Source organism: Colobus angolensis, unplaced genomic scaffold, assembly GCF_000951035.1.
Source record: "Colobus angolensis palliatus isolate OR3802 unplaced genomic scaffold, Cang.pa_1.0 Scaffold418, whole genome shotgun sequence".
Classification (NCBI taxonomy): Eukaryota; Metazoa; Chordata; class Mammalia; order Primates; family Cercopithecidae; genus Colobus; species Colobus angolensis.
This window is the reverse complement of record NW_012117577.1, coordinates 24,893-48,930: the sequence shown is the minus strand read 5'-3', so window position 1 is coordinate 48,930 and position 24,038 is coordinate 24,893. Positions and strand designations below refer to the sequence as shown.

General features: G+C 33.3%; 1 protein-coding gene across 1 annotated transcript in view; it reads right to left on the bottom strand.

Moving 5' to 3' along the window:
• The window catches only part of ASCC3 (activating signal cointegrator 1 complex subunit 3), a 367,201-nt gene that overhangs the window by 325,951 nt on the left and 17,212 nt on the right, over positions 1-24,038 (bottom strand). Inside the window, exon 3 of the mRNA XM_011956428.1 lies at positions 22,225-22,784. Coding sequence (XP_011811818.1) covers positions 22,225-22,784 — 560 coding nt within the window. The remainder of the gene's footprint in view (positions 1-22,224; positions 22,785-24,038) is intronic.

Sequence of the window (24,038 nt, the reverse complement as noted above, 5' to 3'; positions counted from 1 at the left end):
CAATTTTGGCTTTTGTTGCCGTTGCTTTTGGTGTTTTAGACATGAAGTCCTTGCCCATGCCTATGTTCTGAATGGTATTACCTAGGTTTTCTTCTAGGGTTTTTATGGTTTTAGGTCTAACATTTAAGTCTCTAATCCATCTTGAATGGAACAAAAAAGAACCCTCAGAAATAATACCACACATCTACAGCCATCTGATCTTTGACAAACCTGACAAAAACAAGAAATGGAGAAAGGATTCCCTATTTAATAAATGGTGCTGGGAAAATTGCCTAGCCATAAGTAGAAAGCTGAAACTGGATCCTTTCCTCACTCCTTATAATAATGAAGTTTTTTTTTTTTAAGCTCATCGGCTAAAAAAAGAGATAATGCCAAGTAATATTCTAGGGATGCTATTCAAGTTTTTTTCCCCAGGTAAAAATGCATCGACTTCTTACTACTACTCTTATAACTTGGTTTCTAATGATTCTTCATCTAAGTTCCTTTAGAAATATCCCTTTTACAGAGCCTCTTAAAAAATCACATTCAGTCTGATGGACTTCCCTTTGTGGGTAACCCCACCTTTCTCTCTGGCTGCCCTTAACAGTTTTTCCATCATTTCAACTTTGGTGAATCTGATGAGTATGTGTCTTGGGGTTGTTCTTCTCAAGCAGTATCTTTGTGGTGTTCTCTGTATTTCCTGAATTTGAATGTTGGCCTGTCTTGCTACATTGGGGAAGTTCTCCTGGATAATATCCTGAAGAGTGTTTTCCAACTTGGTTCCATTCTCCCCATCACTTCCAGGTACACCAGTCAGACCTAGATTTGGTCTTTTCACATAGTCCCATATTTCCTGGAGGTTTTGTTTGTTCCTTTTCATTCTTTTCTCTCTAATCTTGTCTTCTCACTTTATTTCATTAAGTTGATCTTCAATCTCTGATATCCTTTCTTCCATTTGATTCTCATTCACAACTGAACACTGTATTTAAAATACAATTTGATCTGCCGGGTGCAGTGGCTCACACCTGTAATCCCAGCACTTTGGGAGGCCGAGGCAGGCAGATCATGAGGTCAGGAGATCGAGACCATCCTGGCTAACACGGGGAAACCCCGTCTCTGCTAAAAATACAAAAAATTAGCTGGGCCTGGTGGCAGGCACCTGTAGTCCCAGCTACTTGGGAGGCTGAGACAGGAGAATGGTGTGAACCCGGGAGGCGGAGCTTGCAGTGAGCCAAGATGGATCACGCCACTGCACTCCAGCCGGGGCAATGAGCAAGACTCCATCTCAAAAAAAAAAAAAAAAAAATAGATATAGATATAGATATATAATTTGATCAGCGCAGATCACAAAGATTATTACCAAGCTGGAACTAGTATTAAGCTTCTCTGAACATAGCACAAAACAGCAATGACAACAAAATGTTGACTACAAACTGAATATGCAGCCAAACAAAAGCCTTTGGTTTTAATTTTTTTTCCATATGAACTTCTGTTAGGCTAAGTCTCCCACAAACTGTACTTTTTTTGTTGGTGTTTTGAGAGAGTCTTGCTCTGTTGCTCGGGCTAGAGTACAGTGGCGTGATCTCAGCTCACTGCAACCTCTGCCTCCCGGGTTCAAGCAATTCTCCTGCCTCAGCCTCCCAAGTAGCTGGGACTACAGGCCCCCACCATCGAGCCTGGCTAATTTTTTGTATTTTTAGTAGAGATGGGGTTTCACCATATTGGCCAGGCTGGTCTCAAACTCCTGACCTTGTGATCTGCCTGCCTCGGCCTCCCAAAGTACTAGGATTACAGGCGTGAGCTGCCGCGCCTGGCCAAACTGTACTTTATATAGTATTTTTTAAGTCCAGACCTCCAAATGGATCCTTATACAGTTCACTTTCATACTGTTTCCTCATTTTAGTCTTTTGGAAGCTTTCTAAATCCACATGATGTCATCCATCATATGGGTAATACTATCAACGTTGAATCTGACTTTCACAAGTTTTAGAACCACATGTTTATGCAGATTACTAAGTGAACTGCTGAGGACAGAACCAAATTAAAAAACTGCAGGATAAAGTATGAAGGTCTGCTCCCAAACCGGCAATAAATCAATACTCAGAGTAAGGTTTTTCAATAAAACTGCAGGATAAAGAATGAAGACCTGCTCCCAAACAGGCAATGAAACAAAATTCAGAGGAAGGTTTTTCAATCAACTACTAAAGGAAATTTTACTGTACTTTACCAGTCTACATTTCTGTACTTTACCAATCTACATCTAAACTGTACTTTACCAGTCTACATTTCTCTTTTTTCCGTCATTTAGATACTTCCTGTCTAATATTGTAGCTGCCAGGAACAAGAGGCTACTTATATTCTACACAATTAAAATTAAATAAAATTTAAAATACAATTTCTAAGTAACATTAGCCACATTTTAAGCAATCAGTAGACACATGTGGCTACTGTCTACCATGTTGGAGAGCAAATACAGAATACGTCAATCATCACAAAAAGATGGCATTAGTCTGGATTCTACTGTAAAATGTTCCACTAAGATTTAGATGGAGTACGTTTACATCACATCATTTATCTGTCTAGTTGTATCATACTTACTACCAATTAGTTTTTATAAGTCTCACAGTTCACACTGGGGTTCACATTTTGTGTTTTACACTCTACAAGTTTTAACAAATATATAACGATTATAACGACAAGTATCCACCATTATAGTATCATTCAGAATCATTTCAGTATCACTCATTACCCTTAAAATCCTGTGTTCTACCTGTTCCACCCTTTCTCCCTTTCCCCAAATCCCTGAAAACCATTTATTTTTGCATTGTCTCCATAGATTTTGCCTTTTGCAGAAGGTCAAACAGTTGGAATCACAGAATATGTAGCCTTTTTAGATTGGCTTCTTATACCCAACAATTTTAATTTAAAGTTCTTCTAATTTTTTGTGGCTTTATAGCTCATTCCTTTTTATCATTGAATCATATTCTATTAGATGCATTCACCACAGGGATTACCCATTTACCTATGAAGGATATCTCAGGTGCTTCCAAGTTTTGGCAATTATGTCTTTTTTTATTTCAATAAATTTTGCTCTTTATAAATACGATAATGTCCAAAAAATAAGCAAACAAATCCTATACAGACAAATGCTAACAGGACACTACTATATTGTACACTTTTCATTTTTCCTTTTTATGTTTTCCAAATTTTCTAAAATTATAAACATATTATTCACAGAAAATTTTTTATTTTTAAACAACACAAACCAGATTTTATCCTTTTTTTCACGTTTTGTCTACTAAGAATACACTATTAATTTAATAAAATGGATTTTCACATTTACCTTATTTAGAATGAACATCTAAAATTTTAAAGAAAAATCCATTATCATGTATACAAAGTCAGCTCAAAACTAAAATACAAGGACTAATGATTAAACAACTTAAACTTTATTTCCTTTCAAAACTTATTTCTCAAATGAAAAATGTTTTTGTCAAACAAACACAATTTAACCACTCGGGAATCATGTTGACACACAGTAGTTTCTAAAAAAAAAAAAAAAAAGCTGAACAATGAAAAACCAATTTAGTAACTCATATTAATAATTATTTCATAATAGCAAAACAAATCTTTAACAATGTAATCATTTTAGTTAAGCAAATTCTTTAGCCTAATATCTAACTGGAACTAGTTAAGAGGAAATGGGGATAAAAAAAGGTATCTATTACAGTAGTTCCCCTTTATCTGTGGTGGGGAGATACATTCCAAGACTCCCAGTGGGTGTCTGAAAACTGCAAAATATCAAACCCTATATATACTATGTTTTTTCCTATATATACATGATAAAATATAATTTATAAATTAGCCACAGTAAGAGATTAACAACAATAATTAAAAAATAGAAAATTATAACAATATTGCAGCATCACCACTTTTGGCTTTGGGGGCATTATTAAGTAGAATAAGGGTTACTGAACACAGTCACTGTGATACTGCAACAGTAGACCTGAAAGCAAGAAGAAAACAGCTAATATGATAATCAAGGAGGATACTAAGTTCTACAACTAGATGATTCATGTCCCAGGCAGGACAGAGCAAGATGGTCTAAGACTACTCACAAGGGCATGAAATTTAAAACCTTGTTATTTATTTCTGCAACTTATCATTTAATATTTTCAGAATGTGGTTGACTGTCAGTAGTTGAAACCACAGAAAGCAAAACTTTGATAAGAGAGGACTACCACATATTCTTTTCAAGTAGAAGACATGGCATTTAGAGCAAAGCTAATTAAGAAAAGGAATAGCAACTTATAGACAAAAAAAAAAAATTAACTGAGCATCTGAATGACCAGACATACAATGTAGCAAATAGGAGAAGTATTTCTTTTCAAGTAGGCTCATTTGTTGTATATCAAGAAGAAATGAACACCTATCACAGAAAGCAATACCTAAAACCCATTACATAGATATAACATTTGTATGAAATACATTACATTTCATGGTAGACAATCAGTATGTAAGCAATAATGTTTACTCTCTTTCCTTATGAATATGGATAATAAAAGAAAACTCACAGCATTTATATGTGTAGGTACCACCTGTACCTCTCTGTGTTGCCTTGTGGGAATTGGGGCTCCTAGAACAGGTACAAATGCTGATATTTAGGCTACTGCTATTGCTGCAAGTAATAAACTGTCCTTTGTCTTTGTAAAAAAAAAAAGGAAAAAACGAAAACATAGCATTTATCAAGGAATCAATCTTTCTACTTAAGGGATTGCAAGACAAACTTGCTTCACAGAAATTCAATTCATAATTCACAAGAATATTATATCACAAAGCACTTTTTCTGGGCATCAGGTGATATGCAAAATGCATAAGCAACTAAGTTATGGGAAACCTATACTCATATAAAACTCAAAACGGGGTTAAAATCATCAAAGTAAAGCAAAATATAAATAAGACTAATATAAGTTAGTATGATTTCTTGGTTTTGTTTTGTTTTCCCCAGAATCATCAAAATACTTACAAAGGCTACAGTTACGTTATCCTTATTAAAACCAATATAACATCATGATTAATTTTCTATCACCTTGATCAAACTAGTTTTCAATTTTAACCCTAAGTAGAAAAGGTTTAGTTATTCTTCTGTTTTCAAGTTTTAGAATATTTATAAAAGACTAAAACAGTTTATCACAACAAAAACGTGATCTTATAAAGATAATAACAATCATTTCTCTTTAAATAAAAACACTAAAATATATTTTACTTTTCAATTTCTTCTTAAAATTATCTTGAAAAACCCTTTCCCTTTTATGCTTCAGAGAAAAAGGAGGATGCCTGCTAAGAGAACTATTATTATCAATTAATATAATAAAGATGGCACAAAATTCACACTTTAATGCAACTCTTCTGGTTAAAAAAGAGAGAGAGAGAGAGAGGAAGGTACACTTGAACTTAAAAATAAAACTAATATCTCCCTCAACCAGAAATTCGACAAAATAGAAAAAGCAATGAGCAGAGCTAAAAGTTGCAGTAAGCTCAGCTACAGTTCTGGACAGCTAGGCCAGGAGTTTGGTTCCTGCTGGGTAACCTAGATAAAAATTGATCCATGCAAATGGGAACTAGAGCTAATCTTAATGGAAGGCAGGGATTAGGCATGGAGCTTCCATGTTCATGAAAAAAAAAAAAAGCTGAACTACCATCGAAATGATTCCTGGGGCCACAGCTACTATAGAAAGTCAGGGCATGGAGTGAGGAGGAATGTAAAGGAGGAATCTTCAAATTAAGATCAATCTAAAAATTAAAATTCTGAACCATAAGAAATATTACACTAAAACTGGTAGTCAACAAAATCAGCAATGAAACATAAGAAAATAATATGAAACAACATGACAAAGACTTTGAAATAAGTATTATAAGGCTGAAAAGACAAAACAGTTGCTTTATTAAAAAAGGAATTTATAAAACAAAACAAAAAATTAAAGAAGAACTGGTGATTAATAAAAAGAGACATGCAGAAATCAAGAAATAAAAAATAATCACTAAAAATTCCTCAGATAATTCTGTGGAATTAGTACAAGGATTTCACCTCGAATGCAAGACAGAAGTAAATAGATTTTTTTAAAAAAATTAAAGTATTGAAGAGATGGAAGATATAGAGAGGTTCCAATATATCTCTGATAGGATTTTTGAAAGACAAAGACTAGAAAGAATGACAGAAAGGCATTATTTTAAATGATTATAGCCTGGAATATTATAGGATTATAGAAATACATGAATATTCAGAAAGAATGCTTATAAAGGAATAACAAAAAGATCACAAGTCTTTCATCAACCACAAATGATGCTGGAAAGAAGTGGGTTGATAAATTTAAGTGCTGAGAGAAAGATAATCTTCCTAGAATGTAATCGCCAAATAAACTATTATTAGTCTTATTATTCAAGAACGAGAACAAAATTTAAACACTTTAAGACATACAAAGACTAAATACTTAGCACCCACTGAACCTCTCTAAAAGAATTCTTAATGAAGTACTGCAGTAAGAAGAAAAATGAATCTAAAGGAAAATCATGAATATAAGAAAGGATGAGCACACTCATAAAACATGCCAGTAAATTTAATTATATGCCCAAACAAATAAATCATTTTTATCTTTAAAGAAAGAAAGCTCTCAACAATAGTAAGTTGGATAAAAGGAAGTTATTGTTTAAAACAAATTTAAGAGCATGCACCAGAAGTGAAATTCAATCTATTAGCTCCTACACCAGAAAGAGAATAAAAGGGAATATAAAAATGTTATCAATCCTACAGACAATATAAAAGGGTAGTGGAAGAATGATAAACCCAAAAGCTTAGAAACTAAAAGATGTTCATCTAGTTTATGAATTACAATTAAACAATAAACAGTGCATACCAAATGAAATACAGTTAAAGCACCACTTAGAAATTTTGAAGAGTGGAAATGAGGAAAGTGTTCACAAATAAATAGAGCTGAGCTACACTAGAAAAACAAAGAAGGAAATAAAATATAAAACTTAATTAATGAAATTAAAAATCTTATTTTTAATTGACAAAACTGAGAAGCAACCAATATATCCTTCAATAGGTGAATGAATAAACAAATTGTACTACATCTGTATAATGGAGTATTTTATTCAATGCTAAAAACAAAAACAAAAACAACAACAACAACAAACAACTGTCAAGCCATGAAAAGACATGGAGAAATCTTACATGCATAATGCTAAGAAAAGAACCCAATCTGAAAAAGCGACATACTATATGATTTCAACTATATGACATCTGGAAAAAAACATGGTAAGAGTAAAAAGGTCTGTGCTTCCCAAGGCTACAGGGGAAGGAGGAATGAAATGGTAGAGCACAAAGGACTTTTTAGGGTGGTGAAACTATCCTGTATAATACTGTGATGGGAGATACATACCAGTATACATTTGTCAGGGCCCATACAATGCATAATACCAAGAGTGAATCCTTCTGTAATCCTACGGTAAACTATGGACTTCAACTAATAACAATGTGTAAATATTGGCTTATCAATCACAACAAATGTACCACTCTAATACAAGATGTTAGAAGAAAATAAGGGGAGTAATATACAAGAACTCTATATGTTTCACTTATTTTTTCTGTGAATGTAAAACTGCTCCAAAAATTAGTCTATTAACTAAAAACAAAATATGGTATAAAATTCAAGAAAAAATAATTGTAAAGCTATTATCAATGAAAATGATTATTCCCTTAATGCAGATAAAAGTTTGTAAAACTGAAAGATGCGTCATTCAGAGTGTAAGGGCCGCAGTGAAAGGTGGCGGGACGCTAGCTTTTAAAGGCTGAAATCCTGGCGGCTCACGCCTGTCATCCCAGCACTTTGGGAAGCCCAGAAGAGTGGATTACTTGAGGTCAGGAGTTAAGAGACCAGCGTAGCCAACATGGCGAAACCCCGTCTTTACTAAAAATACAAAATTAGCCAGGCGTGGTGGTGCATGCCTGTAATCCCAGTTACTGAAGGAGACTCGCTGAAACCCGTGAGGCAGAGGGTGCAGTGAGCCGAGATAGCATCACTGCACCCCAGCCTGGGTGACAGTGCAAGTGAGTGTGGTTTAAACAAAAATTACCTAGCCAAATGTCTTATATATAAAAGATGCTTATCAAATCTTTGTGGAGAAAAGGAATAATAAAAGTAGGGAATCAGTGACTAATACAAGGTTGTTTTCGATGAATTTTTGTCATTAGGTCATAAAATATAAATCTCTTTTGGCATTTCACATTAGAATTTATTTTTCACATACAATGAAATAAACGTTTAGAATATTTCAAATGTTAGCACAATTATTATTGATAGCATAAGGAAACAAGTATTTGTAAACAATCTAACATTTTTAAAGAAGAAACCCATTGTCATTGTGAAAGAAGTATATTTGTTATCACTGGGTTTAATTAGAAGACCTTTAGGCTCATCCCAACCTCTTTAGTATTTAAAAACTGGAAAACTGTCATATGTCTTATTATTTAAAAGGAACACATGCTGTACGAATAAATCCCAAAACATACGTGAGAAAAATAAAAATACAGAAAAGAGGAACAAAAGCAAAAGCTGGTTTTCTGAAAACAAGGCAAAGACTACTCTAGCAAAAAGGAGATAAGTACATCAGAGACAGATATAAGAAAGAGGTAATATAACTAAAAGCTAGCATAATTTTTTTAAATAAGAGCACGTTATAAACAACTTTATAGCAAAAAACTAAGTACTCAGAAGAAATGGCTAATTTCACAAAAATATAATTATCAAACAACTTAGCAAGAGAAAGTCTGAATAAACAAACAACTAATGGAAAATTCAAATTGGTAATTGAAGTTGGTCCTCCAAAAGAGACTAGACTGTATAATTTCAGAGGCACACTAGTATTAAATTTTCATGGACAGATAACTGCTTTCTTACAGAAACTTTTTTGAAAACACAAGAGAAAGCTGAAACTGGAATAATGTTAACTATTAACACAGAATAATTTACAAATTCTCTAATCTGGCTGAGTTTCTAGGCAGAGTATAAGCATCTAAAAACCATATAATGCATCAGTGCCTACCCAATAAGCCTTCAAGGAAAAAAAAAAAAAGACACATTCTGAGTCTTACACACTGAAGAAAACCGATACATTTCCTCTTTAATTACATAGAACATACATTTTAAAAATTAGAGTTATTCTCAGAAATAGTTTGCAAATATTTTCTCCCATTCCCTAGGCTATATTTTCATTCTGTTTATTGTGCCCTTTGTTGTACGGATGCTGTTTAGATTGATGTAATACAATTTGTCTATTTTCGCTTTCATTGCTTATGATTTGGGAGTCTTATCCAAAAAACAACCTTACACAGATCAATGTCAAGAAGCATTTCTCTTACGTTGTTGTCTAGTAGATTTATCATTTCAGATATCAGTTAAGTCATTAAACTATTTCGAGTTAATTTTTGTACACTGTGATAAAGGTCTAGTTTCATTTTTCTGTAGATGAATATCCAGCTTTTCCAGCCTGATTTATTGAAGAAACTGTCCTTTATCCATTGTGTCATCTTGGGACTTCTTTCAAAAATCAGTTGGCTATAAGCCCATGGATTTATTTCTGCATTCTCTATTCTGTTCTATTGGTCTCTGTGTATATTTTTATGCCAGTACCATGCTGTTTTGATTACTATCGTTTTGAAGTATATTTTGAGGTGTCTGGTAGTGTGATGCCTCAAGATTATTTTGGCTACTCACGGTCTTCTGTGGTTCTATACAAATTTTAGGATTGTTTTTTCTATTTCTGTAAAGAATGTTGCAGGTATTTTGATAGGAATTGCACTGCCTATAGATCACTTTAGGAGTATAGACATGTTATCAACATTAGTCCTTCCAATTCACCAGTACAAAATATCTTTCCATTTATTTGCATCTTCTTCAGTTTATTTCATCAATGTTTTATATGTTTTCAATGTAGAGATCTTTCCCATCTCTGGTTAAATCTATTCTCAGGTATTCTGTATATGTGTAGCTATTTTAAATGGAATTGTTTTCTTGATTTATTTTTCAGATATTTTGCTTTTAATGTATTAACATACAAATGATACTGATTTTTGTATGTTGATTTTTATATCCTGGAACTTCATTAAATTTGTTTATTCTAACAGTTTTTTAAGAGTCTTTAGGGTTCCCTATATATAAGATTGGATCATGTTGTCTGCAAACAGGGACAATGTAACTCCTTCCTTTCCACATTGGATGTCTTTTACTTCTTTCTCTTGCCTACCTGCTCTAGCTAGGACTTCCAGCACTATGTTGAATAGAAGTGGCAAAAGTGTGCATCCTCGTTTTATTCCAGATCTTAAGAGAAAAAGTTTTTAACTTTTCCCCATTCAATATCATGCTAGCTATAGGTTTGTCATATATGACCTATGTTATGTTGAGGTACGTTCCTTCTAATTTGTTGAGGGATTTTAATCATGAAGTGATGCTGAATTTTGCCAAGTGATTTTTCTGCATCTACTGAAATGATCATAAAGTTTTGTCCTTCATTCTATTCATGTGATATATAACGTTCATTAATTTGCATATTTTGTACCATCCTTGCATCCCTGGGATGAATTCCACTTGGTCATGGTGAATGATCCTTTTAATGTGCTGCTGAATTTGGATTGCTAGTATTTTGTTGAGAATGTTTTACATCTATGTTTATCAGCAATACTGGCCTATAGTTTTCTTTTCTTGTTGTGTCCTTATGTGGTTTTGGTATCACGATAGTGCTCAGCCTGTGGCGTGACTTTGGAAGTATCCACTCCTCTTCAAGTTTTTGGAATAATTTGAGTAGAACCATTATAAGGCCTTTATTGGCAGAATTCAGAAGTAAAGTATCAGATCCTGGAATTGTCTTTGATGGGAGATTTTTTATTACTGATTTCATCTCATTACTTGTTACTGGTCTGTTCAGATTTTTTGGTTCTTCATGATTCAATTTTGGTAGGGTTTATGTGTCTAGGAAGGCTAATATCCAGAATAATAGGGAAATTAAATAACTCAATTGCAAAATAATCTGACAAATAATCCATCAAAAATAAGCAAAAAATCTGAATAGACATTTCTGAAAAGAAAACATACAAAAGACCAACAGGTATAGGCAAAAAATGCTCAACATCACTAATCATCAGGGAAATGCAAATCAAAACCACAAAGAGGTACCATTTCACTCCAATTAGAATTGCTATTACCAAAAAGACAAAAATAAACAAAAAAACAACTGTTGGTGCAGATGTGAAGAAAGGGACCTCTTAAACACTGTCAGTAGAAATGTAAATTAGTACAACCATTATGAAAAACAGTATGAAGGTTTCTCAAAACATTAAAAATACCACTATCATATGATCCAACAATCCCACTACTGGGTATATACCCAAAGGAAAACAAATCAGTATGATGAAGAGATACCTGCACTCCCATATTTACTGCTGCAGTATTCACAACAGCCAAGATATGAAATCAAGCTAGCGTCCATCAACAGATGAACAGATAAAGAATATATAGTATATACACAATGGGATACTATTCAGTCGTAAAAAGCAATGGAATCCTGTCACTTGCAACAACATGGATGAACCTGGAGGACATCATGTTAAGTAAAATAAGCCGGGCACAGTAAGACAAATACTGTTTGCTCCCACTCACATGTGGAATCTAAAAAAGCTGATCTCATAGAAGTAGAGAGTACAATAGTGATTACCAGAGGCTGGGGAGATTGAGGGTGGAGAGAGAATAAGTAGAGTTTGGTCAATGGGTACAAAGTTATAGTTAGAGAGGAGGAGTATGTTATGGCCTATCTAGAGCACAGTAGGATGACTAGGGCTAACAATATTGTGTTGTGTATTTCAAAAAAGCTGGAAAAGAGAATTTTCAACATAACAAAGGAATGATAAATGTATGAGGTGATGGTTATGCTAAACACTCTGATTTGATTTTTAAACAATGTATACATGTATTGAAACATCACACTAGACCCCATAAATAGGCATAATTATGCATCCATTAAAAACAAAATTTAAACAATTTTTGAAAGATGGTAAATAGTATGACCAAAAAAGTTTTTAAAAATTAGAGTTGTTCTATACGTTAAAGTAATAAACAGCATACATTATAAATTACAGTAAGCATAGTATGCAAAGAAAAAGTGTATGCAATTTAGGAAATGTCTTTCTTTGAGATACGAAGCAATTTTAGACTTCCATATGAAATTTTAAAATGTGCATAATGAAAACTAACAATATGAAGTATAATAAGAGAAGAAAATGTTAAAACCTGAGAACAGTTTTGAATTGACAGTTCATATGGATCTGAATATGGATAATTATAAAAGCAGATAATGTTATTTAAAACTTTATAAATTATTCTGAGTCTGAATTGTGGCACAGAAAGTTATTAAGTATTCATACATTATAAAATAAGGTCATAAATTAATAAGAAAATGACCATGAAAATTATGACAGCATTTATTTATCTCTTAAGAAGAATTTCTATGCAAATTATGGCTGTTTGCAGAGAATTAGATAAATTATATTTACAGAATAACTAATGCTCATTATTTACAGGTACTTAATCTACATAACAATTTAACAAAGCTAAAATTAAGGTCACTTGCAACTTCATTAAGACAACTTGGAATGTGAACACTATTTATTCCTCACATACTATAATTAATTAGCTGCATAGTAAATAAGTCAAAGCTAGGAACCGCTACATATTTAAAAGCTTACTTTACATTTTCATGTATATGGCAAATTGACAGCTTCCCTGATTCTTAGAAAGATATTCTGATATTAATTGTCTCAGAAGACGTTTCAACCATTATGTGTGTATGTATGTGTGCGCTCATGCATGCATACACACATATATATAACTTAAAACTTATCTATTAAATCTTATTTGAGCAAATGCTTACAGCAATTTCTAAATCTAATAACCATACTTATTTATGTTTACAAACTGATATTATCCAAAATGTTTTTATCTCAAACACGATGAATAGAAACGTATCTTTGTTTTACTAATAAAATGCATTTATCTTATTTCTTCTCCATATCAATATATTACATGTAACTGTCAATATGTCTAATCCAAGTACCCATGTGCTCTTCCAAATCATTCCTAACAACATTCATTATATCACATACAATTTTCCAGTATTTCCTTCTTAAAAGCATGTATGAAAGATCCAAAAGGAGAGGACTGAATAAAGCAAGATAATGGGAGAAGGTTGATTAAAGTTTGTTAGATTACCTTTTATCTCCTCAAACTTAAGAGTACTTGGCACAGAGTACAGAATTAATGACTGAATAAATGAACGAGTGAACAGTATCAAACAGAGAAGTAGTATGAAATTTGTCAAACTGTCTTACTCCCTGAAAAACCATTCCAATCAAGAGCAAATTAGTTCAAAATCTGTTATTGCCATAAATTGGAAACATATATTTAAGCTCCTCATTGTGAGCTTAATATATTAATAATGCATTTTTACCCACATCTATAACAAGACAATATATGACCTCAAAAATGTTTCAGGTTGACAGGTATCTTAAAAGTCATAAAAATCCAACTTTCCACAAATCCCAGCAACAGTGATGATTCAGCATGTGCTTCAACATCTTCAATAACAAGTCTCACTACTTGCCAAAAGAGGTTGGTATATTTAAAGGACTCTGAAAATTGAAAAGGTTTGACTGAGCTAAGATCTGTCCTCACATATTTTTTACCCAGAAATCCTAGTTGTAACCCTTGGACCACCCTTCTTCCATATACAGCTCTTCCAGTACTATGCTCATCTCTATCTCACTGGAGCTTTCTCTTTAGAAGGACTACCAACTGCAGTTTTTTTCTTAAGTGGGAAAAAAGCAACATACAACCAAGATAAATAAAAAATATGGCTTCGGTTTTCCTAATACAGATTATAAAACTTAAAAGATCTGTAATAGCGGATAAATTACTTCAAGTATGTTGACCTTTCCTAAACGTAACACTCAGCTAAAAGTAGAACACACGATTCTTGAGTTTTTCCTCATAAAAATTGTATCCCTTTAAAAGTAAAAATAGTAATGAATAACCTAAAATAGCAGACAATGTGGAAGTGAAAAGAAATTTGGGAGAAAATGGGCATATCACTTTAGAGTATACAGTATGAACATATTCAGACATACACCCACAAATTAAAGATAGACAAAAGATACATCTGATCCAAATAATTTTCCACCCAAAACCAGTGAGTACTTTTGAATGCAAAATGTTTAGTGATAGGAATACATTCAAAAAGTTTATATACACGTGAGTAAATATTTAGGATAAGAGTCTTTTTGTTTTCGTTTTTGACAGGCTCTTACGCTGTCACCAGCCTGGAGGGCAGTGGCACAGTCATGACTCACTAAAGCCTCAACCTCCCAGGCTCAAGTGATCCTCCCACCTCAGCCTCTCAACTAGCTGGGACTATACGCCCATGCCACCATGCCTGGCTAACTTTTTATTCCTTTTTTAGCGTAAGAGTCTTTATTGCAATGCTATTTATAATAGCAAAAAACTAGATAAAACTTGAATCTTCAGTAGCAAATAATAATACTACTCTGCAACCATTAAAAATTATTACGTTATAGATTATTCTCATTAAAACAAGCATTACAAAATGTTAAGGAACATAAAAGCAGGTTCAAAATTATATATCCTGTGTGACCTAGTTTTTAAGTATTTTTATTTTAAAAGATATATACTCCAAAATATTTGCAGTGATTATAACTGAATAATGGTGGGTTCACAGATGATATAGTTCCTGCATTCTGCGTACATATGACCTAAATTTTCTAAAACTATGACATATTTTTCAAAATTAGAAAAATGTAGTTGTATAAAAAATGGGTGGCAATAAAAATGGAAATTTCCATCACTATACTGAAAAAAAAAAGAAAAATTGATTGGTATCTAATAAAACACTATGGCTTCACTAGTAGCCATAAACTGAGAAAATTAGAAGGACATAAGAGAAAAAATGGTGGCAAAATCACAGTAAGTTACAAATCAAAAAATGTTCTTTCCTTTGGAAAGGTAAAAGAGTCATTCTCTTACTACTACTTTTGCTTGCATCTTCTCCTACAGAGAATGTTAGCTTAAAAAAGAAAAGAGTGGAACAAAACCCATAAATATTGAATGCTAGCTACAGCAAAGGAGGCAATAGTAAGGAACATCCTAGACCTTCAAATAAGTTCAGGTATGCAGACCCTGACAGAGCATATCACGAGGTTCAAGAACCACTTGTACATTTGATCTCAGAATCATTGCTGTCTCTTGAAAAATATTTTTTTAAAAAAATGATAAGTGTAAGATGAAGGCAAAAGTCCCCAATTTGAAAAAAGAAAAGATAAAAATGATGGACTGTGAAAAGTACTTAATTGTAAGCTTAACATCAAAAAATGGCAATGTGAATTAAAAAAAAAAAGTCATGACAAAATAATTCTTATGAGATTATTAGCTTAGCGGTTCTTAAATTGGCAAAGCAACTGGAAGTGTGACATCTTTGAAGATGATGGGGCAAAGCATTCTACATGTCAGTACTATTAGAAGACTAAACAGCTGTATCCAAATTGTGTTGATAACGGATTAATGTCAACATAGAAGAAAACTGAAGTTGTACATATTAAAAAAAAAAAAAAGATGAATGAAAAACATAACTGCCATCATATGTTTAAAAGATAGTCATATAGGAGTAGCTGCCTGTGACTTTGTTGCCCCATTGCACACATATAGGACTGAATGGCAGTAGGAGTATTATCAGTTAGCAAAAGAAATAATTTACAAGATAACTACTCCAGAAAGAGATGGGATAACATTTGAATAAAAGAAGCTCTTCATCAGAATAAGTATACCTCATTACATGAGGATCACCATTTCCATAGAATTCTAAATACACAAATACCACACTGGATGGAGAAATTCTATGATTCTAAACATTCTTGTAAACGAATTTTCAATTCAGGCAGCAGGGTAGAGGCTCTTCTGATTATTTGGTGAAAGACAACAAAAAACCAATACATATTGGTCCTCATAGCTGAAAGGACACTTTTAATTCCAATCTGGCTGATGTGGTATCATGGCTCAGCAGTACCAAGACTACCAAAAACAATGTACAGCACCTAATGAATGGAGAGCCTTTTCATAAAGCACTAATATGAATCTTTCAGTACAGCAACATTTTAAATACCTTATTCTAGTTACAAAAAAAACTACTACACCCTCTTTATCAAATTGTAATACACACATTAAAAGAGAGGTTCTCAAAGTGTGAGCCAGAATCTCTAAGATCCTTTCAGAAGATATATGAGGTGAAAATTGTTTTCATAATCATACTAAAACATTAGTTAACTTTTTCATTCTCATGTTCCCATGAGCATAATGTAGTGGATTTTTGCAGAGGCTACATAATGTAATGTGTGATATCAGAATATACTGAATACAAAAGTATATATGGGAATCTAGCTGTCTTCTATTAAGCCAAACATTGAAATCATTTATAAAAATATGATACAATGCCACTCTTCATACTTTTCTGATTTTAGAAAATAGTTATTATTCATTGAAATGTTATTTATACTATAGTAATATGATAGATTTAGTATTTACTATTTTAAATGATTTGGGGCTGGGTGCAGTGGCCCATGCCTACAATCCTTGCACTTCAGGAGGCCGTGGCGAGAGGATCACTTGAGGCCAGGAATTCGTGACCAGTCAGGGTGACATCACAGAACCCTGTCTCTACAAAAACATTCTTTAAAAAATTAGTTGCATGTGGTGACGCATCCTTGTAGTCCTAACTACTAGGGAGTCTGAGGCAGGAGGATTGTTTGAGCCCAGGAGTTACAGGTTATAGTAAGCTATGGTCATGCCACTACACTCCAGCCTGGGTAACAGAATGAGACTCTGTCTCTGAAAGGATAATAAGAAAGACTAAAAAAAGAATGAATTAATAGACACTTATTAAATTAATATAGTAAAAATTTTCAATTTTGATTCCTAATATGGTAAATATCAATAGAGCTCAATAACAAAGAAAAAGTATATGAGGTTCTCAGTAATTTTTAAGAGTGCAAAAGAGTTTCGAGAACAAAAAACTTGAGAATCATTGTATTAAAGCAAGCTAATTATTCTCCACCAAATTTTCAAAGGATGACAGAATCATTTCTGATGCAAATAAGTTCCAAAAAATACATAGTCTTCCCTCAGAAGACAATCTAACCAAATAACTCACACTGCTGGACATCAGACACATATCTGGAGGTTCAGAAATGAACTTGCATGGGTCAAGTAATGCCATCTGCCTAGAGTCAAGAGATAATACTAACAGCAAATGTCAAATCACAAATGCTATAAAGCAGCAGCCCATTTGCACAAAAGCAAACTACGGTTGTATCAATAAAATCAAAACTCAACTTTTTCTAAAAACTGATTACACAGTGACTCTATCAATATTTACAGCAGCATTAATAGCTTTGCAAATAGCATGTAATATTAAATAGTACTGAGATATGTATACTTCAACATATCTCCAATATGTTAGCCTTTCAGATCCCACTTTAAATATTTCTCGTTTTTTTTTTTTTTTATTAACATCTTTTCCACTTTAACAAGAACTATTAATATCAGAACTCACTTCAAAAACTTAGTCCAAAAGACTTTCTTTAGGGTAGTCAGACGTTAAAAAGCCAGGCAGGAAAAAAGTAAAAATAATTAAATAATTCCCTGAATTAAGACCTCACTTTTAAACAACACTTTATTATTTGAAACATCCATAGATAAGAAGGCATAGATAAAAATTTATTTACTGACATATAAGGTATACACCTAAATACAAGTTTGATTATACAACTATATGGTGCAAACACTTGAGAACCTGGTCTGTGAAACATTATGTCTCATATATACTATCTCACAAATCCTCACAGCAACACTGTGAAGCAAATATTTCACAAATTAGAGAAATGGGGTTCACAAGAGCTTAGCAATTTGCCCATAGTCAGTAAGACATAAGCAAACAGAGACAAAATTTGGCCTGGCTTTGTAAGAAAAGAAATTCCTTCAAAGAGCCTTGCCAGTTAATGTTCTTTTCTTCAAAAAATCTGATGGCACACTAGATAGGAATAGTAGATCTATGCTGAGAAAAAAAGTCCCAGAATTTCTACCACTCTCTTGCTTTGTGACTTTAGTAAACAACTGAACCTCAGTTTTCTTCACCTTTATAAAGAGGATATCATTCCTACACATTGCAGGACTGTGAAGAAGCTGGTTAGGTCAAAGAAGAAAGCCTGGTTCAGGTCCATACATAACAGGCACTTAAAACCTGGTAGCTTTACTGTTGTTAATACTACTACTTTCTAGGGTAAAATTTTCTGTTAAAATTCCATTAATTATACCATTCGAATAGAACGAATCCTACTGCTACAATTCCGGTTCTGAAACAGCAGCAGCAGGAAGATAATCTGCACCAATAATAGACAGGTTTTGATTAAGAAAATAACATGGAGTATTCAAGTCTTATTCACTTCCAGGTGTTAAAATCCACTTCTAAAAGTGAATACAATTCAAGAACATAAAGAACCTTAAAGATCTTCTAGCCAATCAAATTCTAAGGCTAAATCATAATGCCTACAGTCTTACCTGGAAAATTACAGAAGCCAAAAGAAGAAATGCTCTTAGAAGAAAGTAACGTAGAGACTCAAGGTAGGGAGGGGAAAAGGGGATGATACTCGCAAAAGCTAAGAAGCATGTTGTTTTATTAGTACAACATACAGGAGAACACAAATGTACTTTCTATGTAATGAATTCCCCGAGGAATTATTAAAACTCATCTTAAACAGGTCTAAAACACGAGAACATAGATGTACTTTCTATGTAATGAATTCTCTGAGGAATTATTAAAATTTATCTTAAACAGGTCTAAAACAGGAGAACATAGATGTACTTTCTATGTAATAAATTCCCTGAGGAATTATTAAAACTTATCTTAAGCAGGGTCTAAAAGTTTCATCCTTTCATTTCAGCCAATTCCTTATTTGAAACTCTAAAAGTAAAAGATCTTGTTTCTAAAGAAATTTTGAATTAAGAGTAGATGTCAATAATTCCCCTACATAAATTTAAGATGCTTAGCTTCAAAACACAGGAATATGTACAGATCTACTTAAACTTCAGTGCACCTGTGTACTTTGTCAGAATGTCTGAATTTACATCCTGGATCCACTATCTACTCTGTAACTCCAGACAAATTTCCCAGCATCTCCACAATCAATTTGCTAATCTATAAAATATCTGCCACCAGCAAGCAATAATCTATGGGGCTGACAAAGCATTTACTTAAGGTATCAGGAAAGCAGACCAGGAAAGTTAGAAAAACTTCTCAAAAAGGAACTTGATGTCTGAAAAAGACATCAACTTTATCACCATGGTAATAAATGAAATTTTGTTAGATTTTCTTATGTTTGCTTTAGTATGCTATTTTTAAAAAATTTTTAATCACGTATGGGAGGGGAGGAGAAATGCCTCAGAGTGTAACCTTTTCAGTTCTTAGGGCTTCTAACATCTTAATCCAGCACTGCCTATCTCAAAGCACTGCTATAAAGATTAAATGAAGTCACCCACATAAAGCACTTACAATAATGCCTTGTCATGTAATAATGTCAGTTATTATTATTACTATTGTCATTAGTCTTATTCCTCTCCACATTTCAGTCGGAAACCTCTCACACAGTCTTTGTGGCAAATGTAATCATATGAATATACTTTTTATTCCCATGTTTCTAACACTAGTTTAACAATAACATAAAGGTCTTTTTTAAAAAGATGTTTAATAGCTAGCCCTTAAAAATGGCTTTATCATCAATTAGTCATTAGGTGAATAAACTATACAAAGCTGGGAAACCACAGGTTGAGAAGAATTTTTGCCATCAGCATAGAAGTAGCTTTATATGCTTATTATATGCTTTTCTTAAATTATATGTAAAAACATTCCCATTTTTACATTTCTGGAGCAAGAGCACACAGCATGCTACTTAAATATTCCTGTTTAAATAAAGACTCAAGTAAAAGCTTAAAAAGATATAGAAATTAACTGTTATCATATGAACTGATTGATTATGCTCTTTTTAATTATCCTCTTTCCAGACTTAAGTATGTAGAAGTAAATAGACAACATACAAGGTATAGCACACCCTAAAGTGAAAACAACACTGGTCAAGAACAATTGTAGTGAAACAATTGTAGGGAAACAACTGTAGAAAACTACTAAAGCATCACTTGAAAATTATACTGAAAATGTGTTATAACAACAGAATGTAACATATAACAGCAAAGAATTATATCTAAAATATAAAGCATGAATAACCTAAACTGCAGAACAAAAATTATGATAATGATTCATTTTTATTCACAACAGGAAAACACTGACTATATAAAACCATAAAGAACTCCCACTCAAGCCACTGATGGGATGTGAAATATTAACTTACATGTTAAACTATCCATTAACCCTGGTTGAAAAAAATCATTGAACCAAACTATGTAGGCTTCAGGGTGGCTTGTCATATACCTTAACAAGGTGCACAGCCCTCACCTCCTTTGGCTCTGACCTATCTGCATACCCTTGTTTCTCAGCACTCCACCTTTGCATCTTGCATGCTTGCTGTACAGAGCTACAGCTCTCTGAAAACAGTGTTCAAGCCTGAAATATGCTCCCTATCTTTCTGGTCCATTTGAAAGAGTTAAATCTAGTCTTATCTTAAGACTTGGTTCAAGCTTAACCTTCTCTATGCATACTTTTCCTCATACTAACACCTCTATAAAATCTATGACTTGTTCTTTTACGCACCTATTTTCTTTGCATGTAGTATTATAATACTTATGATATTTTAATACAGTTACTTGTTGACATGTCTCCTCCTGCTAGACAATTAATTCTGAGAACAAGTTTACTATCTTATTCATCCTTTTATGTTCAGTAAATAGCACTGTACCTAGCAATACAATAAGCATATAATAAATATATGAAAATGAAGCTATTATGAAAAAAATCCAGAACAAATATTCCCCTTCCAACAATCAGATTCAGTTACATACTTTAAAATTGTGGTGAAACACTAAGAAATACAAACTTACTATAGACATTCAGAAGTGAAAGTAATGATTTCACGGCTCACTAAGAAAATAAAATATCCATTAATTAGACATTTATAAGTTTCAGTTTACTATAATCATAATTGGATAACTGCTATTATGATGAGCAAATATTAGTAAAATTTTCTTCATAAATCACAGTTTTTAAAACAATATTATGTTCAGAATGTTAGAGAAAATTTAATAGTGTAGAATAGATCTGATATAAATTAAACCAAGTGTAAAACATTCAAGGTAAATAAGACTGATCACAGAATTAATGATACAATACCTTACTTCCAAACTAACATTAGTCGGCATAACACCTATCACTATCATGAGTTAAGTCCTCCAATACCTACTTAGCTAATCCTCTTTTCTCTGAAAAATACAGCTAGTATTTTTTCTGTATTTCTGATATGCAATGTGATTTTAAAATTCTTAATTCCAATAATAACAACGAAAATAATCACAACTACCACATAATCATTATTTACTATGTTACTTATCATTTTGCATATATCATATTCAATCCTTATAACAATTCTCTGTCTTGATATTGGTGTCTCCTTGAGATAGCCCAACAAGAAAATTGAGCTTCTGAGATATTAAGTTACCTAAAGTGTCACAACCAGTAAGTGGAAAGGGAAGAACAAACTGATTTCAAAGCCTGTCCTTTCTACAACAGTAGGCCATCTCTCTTAACCTTTCATGAAATACGTTACTCATTCAATCTGTCCAGTATTAAAATTAAGTTGACATCAAACCAGCACTGTCCCAGTAACCAGGGCATGTGGACACCCAACTATTGCCTGCTGACTCCTCTGCTACACTCATTACACTTTCAGACCTCCTGTAACTATCCAGTGGGAACGTATATACAGGCCTGCTATGTGAAACCATTTGGTTACAGATTCAACTACTATACAGAACATTAAAGAACTTTCTTTGCTAACCACCCATGTTTAGAAACACTATTTCATTAAGATAGTTCACATTAATATAAAAAAATCAATCATTTCAACTATACCTCATCCTGAAGTTCATCACCACTTTTAATAGAAGCAAGCATATCATACAAAGTACAGCAAAGATCTTCTACTCTTGGCACTTCAGTCATTTCCTTCAAAGTTGAATTTAAGTACTTTTCAACTTCACACCACAAAAAGGAGCCATTTGTTTTTTCCACAGGCTTGAGTTCTGGGGTGCAAGCCTCCTGGAGATGTTCATTCAGAAACTTCTTGTAATCTAGGCTTATAGTTTTCTGAGTTTCACCATTTATTGGCAGTTCGTCAAAGTGGTCCAAATCATGCATGTCAAATGAAAACACTAAATTTTTACCAAAAAAAACCCTATCGCCATGTTCTTTTTCTGTCACCTGCACAAGAGCAGTAAGATCATCTTGACTAAAGTGAGAAATAATTCGATTAGTAGCATTACAAGCTGCAGTGGCAGATGATGATGGAAAGGGGCCAAACATCTGTTTGATAGCCTTTGTTTCCTTGTGACCAACAGAGTCCTTCAAGTGAAATGTCATGAAGAGAAATGCAGCCCCACTTTCAATTGCTTCTCTGCCATTATCAGTTCCAACTATTCAAAGACAAAAGAAACAGTATTAGCTCAATTGAATCATGGTTCAAGTTACGATCTCCCAAAAAATTACCACAGATATTCTCCTGAGTAAATCTAACAGTCAAATTATAGCAATAGACCAGGTGTAGTGGCTCCGTATAATCCCCACACTCTGGAAGGTCAAGGCAGGAAGATCACTTGAGTCTAGTTCAAGACCAGCCTGGGCAACATGGTGAGAACCATCTCTACAAAAATTTTTAAAAATTAGCCAGGCATGGTGGTGTGCACCTCTAGTCCCAGCTACTCAGGAGGCTGAGGTGGAAGGATCGCTTGAGCCTGGAAGGCTGGGGCTGCAGTGAGCCATGATTGTGTCACTGTATTCAGCCTGGGAAACAGTTGTGAGACCTTGTATAAAAAACAACAAAAACATAGCAATAAAGATAGCCACTTTAAGGAGCAGGAATCAACCCATTCCTGAAAAAGTATTTATTTCCCAAAGAACTACTTTAGGTAAATAAATCATTATCAGTAATTATTATGTATCTAAGTACAGAAACTACCTAATAAAAATCCTTACCACTTCTTTCTAAAAACAACTTGAGGCACTAGCTAAAACTCACTTTAAAACTAATTTTAAAGATTGATTTGATGAGCTAGTTAAATAAACCAAAGTAAGGTACAGAAAACAACCTGAATTACAGACTTTTGGAGCTTCAAGGAAACCTCAAAAACTTATAATTTTCTTTCCAATTTGTACCATAAACTTGAGATGGCAAGAAATATTTATATAGTTGTCATTCAAAAACATTGAATACCATCAAGGATATTTATTAAGTTGAAGATAAAGTTAGTCATATAATAAAATAAAAAAGAAAGCTCCTGTTTAAAAGAGGCTAGAAGTAAATATAAGAAGAATCAGCCTCTAATTTATTTAAGGCATTGTCTCATATCCAATTTTCTCAAATAAAAAAAGAAAAGAATCTGTATTTCTGACATGGGTTTCAAAGAATATTCTTAGGGAAGAAAACAAGAATTTAAATCTTCAAAAGGCCCCCAAAGCCTATGTGACTTACCTAAATACTGGTAAAGTTAATAATGTAATGAACACTGGTATCTTCCTAAAAAACATGACTCTGCAGTTGCTCCTGCCTGTAATCCCAGCACTTTGGGAGGCCAAGGTGGGTGGATCACCGAGGTCAGGAATTCGAGACTAGCCTGGTCAACATGGCAAAATCCTGTCTTTACTAAAGATACAAAAATTAGCTGGGTGTG